The 6523-nt window shown below is 38.2% G+C and overlaps 1 protein-coding gene across 1 annotated transcript; it reads right to left on the minus strand.

Moving 5' to 3' along the window:
• On the minus strand, positions 1–1779 carry LOC114533490 (WEB family protein At3g02930, chloroplastic-like). The gene is made up of 3 exons (XM_028555019.1): positions 1695–1779; positions 1464–1598; positions 1–1367 (listed from the first exon to the last, which is right to left on the minus strand). The coding sequence occupies exons 1-3, from the start codon at positions 1777–1779 to the stop codon at positions 1–3; spliced, it is 1587 nt and encodes a 528-aa protein (XP_028410820.1).
• Between the last annotated feature and the right edge of the window lie 4744 nt (positions 1780–6523).

Consider the following 6523-nt stretch of genomic DNA (forward strand, 5'->3'; position numbering starts at 1 on the left):
CTATCTACGCACAATTTCACTAAGTTGAGCCACCAATGAAGCCATGGTCCATGATACTTCAGGCTCCTCGTCTTCTTCCTCGCTTAGTTCATCAGTACCACTCTCCTGCACTTCGCTGGACACTTGTCCATCGGTGGTTTTGTCCTGAGGCTGAGGTTCCTCACTTAGATCGCCGGATATTTTCAATTCGCCTTTTGTTTCGTCGCCCTCGCGTGAGTCGTTCAAGCTGATATGGATGTCCTTCACAGAGACCGCACCAGCGTCACATGATTTCGCAGGCGGCGCTACCGTTTCCGTGGTAACAGATCGCTCGGCTGGGCAATGCTCGCTTTCGACTTTGCATACGTCAGACTGGATTTGATTTGTGACGTGGCTCTCAATTTCATTTGTTGCGTCATCTTCTTTGATTACGGCAACATTAGCTTCCACGGTGACGCCAATTGCTTTGATTTCTGTTACATTACCTTCGATGGCGACGCCGCTTGCTTCTTCCTCAGATACTCCCAAGTTTTCGCTAGTTTTCAAAGACTTCCCAACACTATCGATTTCCGAAGATTGGTTTTCGGAGGCGTCAGCTTGTGCCAAGTCTTCTTTGACTTCTTGTCCAAGTTGAGCCATTGCAGATTCTTTGCTCGGCAAATTGTTGTCGTCTTGCTTCTCCAAGGCATCGCCTTTAACTTTATCTGCGACATCTGCTTGAATTTCGAGCTCAGTTGGCAAATTTGTTGCTTTTTCCATCTCGATGGATAAAGTCTTTTCTGTGGCCTTGTCGATTTCCGAAGATTGGTTTTCGGAGGCGTCAGCTTGTGCCAAGTCTTCTTTGACTTCTTGTCCAAGTTGAGCCATTGCAGATTCTTTGCTCGGCAAATTGTTGTCGTTTTGCTTCTCCAAGGCATCGCCTTTAACTTTATCTGCGACATCTGTCTGAATTTCGAGCTCAGTTGGCAAATTTGTTGCTTTTTGCACTTCGTCAGCTAACGTCTTTTCTGTGGCCTTGTCGATTTCCGAAGATTGGTTTTCGGAGGCGTCAGCTTGTGCCAAGTCTTCTTTGACTTCTTGTCCAAGTTGAGCCATTGCAGATTCTTTGCTCAGCAAATTGTTGTCGTCTTGCTTCTCCAAGGCATCGCCTTTAACTTTATCTGCGACATCTGCTTGAATTTCGAGCTCAGTTGGCAAATTTGTTGCTTTTTTCACCTCAACAGGCAATGGCTTTTCTGTGGCCTTGTCGAGAACTGGCTCTTTGCCGTTATCCTTGACTTCGATTGGCTCCGCTTTGTCTGTCGCGAGTGTTTCTCCCGTCTGTGACCGAAGCTCTACATTTTCACTTTTTGTAACCATCTCCTGCGTTTCCAAGCCTTGCGATGTTTCTGCGAAAAACAAAAAGATGAGCGTGAATCATTTTTATCCTTGATTGAATGAAACTATTGTCCCTAGAAATGTCTCAAAGCATTTTTTGCTTTTACCTTTTTCCTTAGGCTTATCGATATATTCACATTTAGCATTAGTCTTCGCTGTTGAGGAAGACATTTCATTGGTGCCCGACTTATTGTTTGCCACCGCTATCGGCTCCCGTGTTTCAAAGCCGCCTTCCAATGCTTCTGCGAAAAACAAAAAGATGAGCGTGAATCATGTTTATTCTTGATTGAATGAAACTATTTTCCCCAGAAGTGTCTCAAAGCATTTTTCGTTTTTACCTTTGCCCTGAGGCTCATCGATATCTTTATCAATTTCTTCAGCAGGGTCATCTGCCTTTCGTGAGCAACCGAAACAGCAACCCATTTTTCTAACTAAAAAATTTCCAACAATACTTCGCAACTCGCAGTTTAATTAAAGAGAACCGTATTTCGCAAAACGCAATAATACAATGACTTAATTAACTCGTGACGTTGCAATTTAAAGGCAGAGAAAGCAATCAATTAGCTTCTTTATTAATTATAATTGGATTACGTAAAAAAAGTAAAACAACTTCGCCGGAATTTAAGGTTTGCGACATGCTTTGAACAGAGTATTTCACTCTTAATGCTAAAATAGCCTAAGATTCCCTCTGCAACTCTATCAACTGCAAGGCTGCCAAGTCAGGCGATGGAATTGTTCCGAAGAAGTTTATATTGCAATTGGCAAACATTGCAAATATATGTAGCAACTTTTATAAGAAGAATTTTACAGTGTAACAGCGTCTTCACTAGCCATAATGTGATAATTTTAAAAAAGTCTATTGCAAAAATGATCACATTATAGTGAATAATAATTTCTGAGACTACCTAGCTAAAGCTCCTAGCTAACTATTTCGTGTTTTATTTCATTCTTTCGTGCTATTATTTTTTTTTTTCTAACTATTTGTGGGATCCCGTTTCTTAATGGGAAATCAGGGTCATCGTGTATAATATAAAAATGGTTTTGTGAAAGTTAGTGAGACAGTAGACATTTTACAGCTTCGATTTGAAAAAAATTGCCGTAAGACATATTGGTTATGTCCAGTTATTTTTTCTCATTTTTAACTACTATTAATTAACCACGTACGAGCAATATTACAATTATTATGAGGACTTCTTAACACACTTCTTATGCTATGAGGACTGTCTTAACACACTGCTAGTTTATATCCGGTGCAACCTTAGAAGAGACTATAGCACGAAAAAGTGGCAATAAGATCTAATTTCTTGCATTTCAAACCTGGACAACCATCACGGAGTATATCAGTGTAATAAGTACAAAAAAATGAGCACCATGCCAGACTGGCGGGAACGGTGTTCGACTTGAGTTTTTAGCCCCGTTTACACTACACTCGATTTATTGGCACGGCACGGCTAAAATGGGTACCCGTGCCCATTTCATCTGCGCTCGGCCTTTGTTTTGGTAGCCTGAACACTAATAAAATTGGGTACGGGTACCAATTTTAGCCGTGCCGTGCCGATAAATTGACTGTAGTGTAAACAGGGCTTTTAACTCGACTTCTTTCTCTGGTACGCGAGCTATCTACGCACAATTTCACTAAGTTGAGCCACCAATGATTCCAATGAAGCCATGGTCCATAATACTTCAGGCTCCTCGTCTTTCTCCTCGCTTAGTTCGGTAATACCACTCTCCTGTACCTCGCTGGACACTTGTCCATAATATAACCAGAACTTTCAAGAAACATATAGTACCGGCTGGTATTTTTGGCAAATAATTGTTAGATGCCACAAAAACGCATGCAGAGTCTTAAAAGAATAAATGCATATTATCCCGTCAGCGTATTATGTTTAAACAGTTGCACGTTAACAGTCAGGGGATATGCTATTTCAATAACAATTAAGAGATTGTATAAAATAATAAATACATCGTAATCCAAAATATGTTTAGCCGTTAACGTGCACATGCATATGGGAAATTCATTATTGATATAATGAACCCATGCATGTGCACGTTCACGGTTAACCATATTTTCGATTACGTATTCACGATGTATTATTTAATACAATCTCTTAATTTTTTATCTAGTTATTGAAATACCATATCCGCTATCATATTGTTCTTTGGTGATTGCATAAACCGGTGACATCAGTGATAGCAAAGAATTTATACTACAATAAATATAAAAAATACCATAATTACCATGCATGCATGCAACGCGTATAGAAGGCTTGAAGTAATAATATTATTATAAATCAAACAATTCTCTCGGGTGTCAAGAATTACTGTATAATCAATATATTCTACTGAGTTACTTCAACTGATATTATTAAGAACTTCGACCATTCTGATAAAAAAACCTTCATCTTTATTGTAATGTCGTATATAGACAAAGACCTTTGCTGGAAACAAGTGATAACGTATTTCATAACTTTACGGATTTCGCAATAATTTAGGAGACACGCGTACGTTGAAAAGTGTTATTGATATTTTTGGAAAAAAGGCACTTACGACTCCATATTTTTTACTAAATTATTTTTCAAAGCTAGACAGGCAATCACTGCTGAAAATGACTTTGATGACATGGTATAAAGCTTGAAAACCCGAAATAGCCACATTAAAGTTTTAAAATACCATTCACAATGAAAACCGAAACGAACCATTTCCTTTAGGACTTATCAATTGTTCACCACAATTTCCGAGTACAGGGTTGACGTTAATTTGACAAATTATTTCTCTTGTCGACGCGGAGTCTCAGCTCAATGAACTAATTGTGATTTTTGCGCACTTCGTTAGAATAATTAGCGCAACATTAGGTAAAAAAACAAACGCATTTAAAATGTGCGTTATCCTTTCTTTTAGCACTTCTATACCAAGTCGATTTCATGATTTTCAGAACTTTTCTGAGCACAACTAACAGAGAGACTGTTTTCATTTTCTCGCTCCAGGTAGAGTTCGAACAAAAGCGGAACATGATTCTCAGATGATGAAATACAATCTTACCTGTTCATGATTTCAAAAATAGCATGGTAGGCTATAACTCGACAAATCTGTTTGAATTAATTGCACTACAAGGCTTTGCACCGTTACCCGAGATTTAACAGAGCAGAGAGGTATATTGAAATTAATCTTTATAAAGCTAAACAAGCGCAGCAATTGACGGGATTACCACACCACTGCCAGATTCATGTTATTTCCTCATTTCTATACCTTCTTCACGCTGCGTCTAATCTAGACTATAGTCGAGATGATTTAAACGGGCCATATTTTTGCAAATACTTCTTTTGTATCAATCTATCTTGAAGTTAAATTCTAGAGGTTTTAAAGGGCTTAATTTCGAGTGGAATTACACACACTTCAAATTCAAGCCAGGAGCAGTTGATGGAAAAATGAGTCAACTATAGGTCCTCCGGCAGGAATCGAACCTACGCTTTTGCGATGCCGGTGCAATGCTCTTGCCAAGCATAATCGATTTATCTTGAAGTTGTAGTCTGCTTTTGCACATGCAAGTTTCATATTGTCTTACTTCCGGGCTTATAAAATTAGTATGCGTTATACCTATCCCCAACACCCCCCTTCGGCCTAGTTCGGGCCTAGGATGACACAGTTTAGCCTATTTAAAATGAAATCCAGAGCGTGTAGGCCTATGATTTAGTCTTATTATACACTTTACGTACAGGAAGTATAAATAACGCAACTCGAAATTCCCCGGATCATTCACGGTTGTAAATTAGCTTGTAGGTACACCACGTAAGTATTTAATACTAAGCTAATTACTTATTGATGTCACCATGCAAGCTTACAAGAATATTAATCTTGAATAGTTTCTAATTGTATCTAAGCCGCATAACTGCAAAATCACCAGTATACGCACTCAAGAGAGTGGCATTTGCATGGATGAAAGTTTACCGGCTTATCGCGTTCGTGATTGGTTAACGTTAGTTTGACAGGCACATTGCATTTGATTTGTTCATGTTTCTGTAGCGATAGCGATAGCGGTAGTGGAATGGAACACCATGCATGCATTCAGCACAATTTCTGGTGTCCATAAGATTCCCCGCTTGTGAATATTAGTCATATTACACAACAGTAGCAATTTTTAAGTTTGGTATTCTGAGTATAAAATTCTTAAGAAATTGAAATCTTTTTTTGCTTTAAGTCTAAAGGACTCTAAGAATTAATGAAGTGGATTACTTGGAAAATTCCGAGGTTGCATTTTTCGCACTCTGAAGTTTGATTAATGAATTGCGTTTTTGCTTCATGCTTCGATGGTCATTATCAAGTATCAACCCTCGAAAAAAGTATTATTGTGAAAAACAATCGCTATAGATGCAATCCACAGTATGTTGTGGGCCTGTGGCCAAATAACACGAAATGTACGATTAAAATATTCCTATATAGTATATCCTACGGACCAGGCCCTTCGGTTCATGGCAATATAGCTATGACTATGTATCGATTTTTAGTAAATTTTTTGGTATATGCCTTTTAATTAGTGCTACCACTTCTAATATTTTCTACACTGTTTAAACATCTTCCATTGACTCGAAATAAAAGAGGGAGGACTAAATTATTTATTAAAGTTTTTCTGGCATTTTTTCTTCACTGGAACGGCTGGGCTGACAGTATTTGTTATTAATTAACCAAGCTCAAACCGGTTTGAATGGACTTTATGTTAAGGTGAACTTTAGTTGGATTTGATACCACTATGAATACTTAACTCATTACTGAATACTGACGTAGTTATACACATCAGTTTGAATACCCTTATTGGCAACAGCTTCAAGGCGGAAAATGACTCAAAATATATGTGTTAGTCAAGATAAATACAAAACGGTTTCAATTGGTTGGGATGCAGCCGTGTAAACTTTAAAGTGGTGTTCTCGCGAACACTGAAGCAAATGTACATGTATTCATTGCGTTGCATTGTGTATTTAAGGCGTACTCTATAGATTTTGGGAGCTTTACTAACTTGATGAATAATGTATTCCTTCATTCAGGAACATCAACAGATGTATCATTAACCGATTAAGCATTCTCTGGTGAAGACAGTGTGCTGTGTTTTGTCTTTTTTGCCGATCAAAATTCGATGCCAAAAATTGATTTATGAATCTTTGTACTAATTTGTATT

This window comes from Dendronephthya gigantea, unplaced genomic scaffold, assembly GCF_004324835.1.
Source record: "Dendronephthya gigantea isolate DGI-Jeju-01 unplaced genomic scaffold, DenGig_1.0 000092F, whole genome shotgun sequence".
NCBI classification, from domain to species: domain Eukaryota; kingdom Metazoa; phylum Cnidaria; class Anthozoa; order Malacalcyonacea; family Nephtheidae; genus Dendronephthya; species Dendronephthya gigantea.

Excerpts from the sequence above, each read along its gene's own strand:
- LOC114533490 (XM_028555019.1), bottom strand. The coding sequence starts at position 1,779 with ATGGGTTGCTGTTTCGGTTGCTCACGAAAGGCAGATGACCCTGCTGAA. Across the intron at positions 1,599-1,694 it reads CGATGAGCCTCAGGGCAAAG|AAGCATTGGAAGGCGGCTTT; the intron begins GTAAAAACGAAA and ends TGTTTTTCGCAG. Across the intron at positions 1,368-1,463 it reads CGATAAGCCTAAGGAAAAAG|AAACATCGCAAGGCTTGGAA; the intron begins GTAAAAGCAAAA and ends TGTTTTTCGCAG.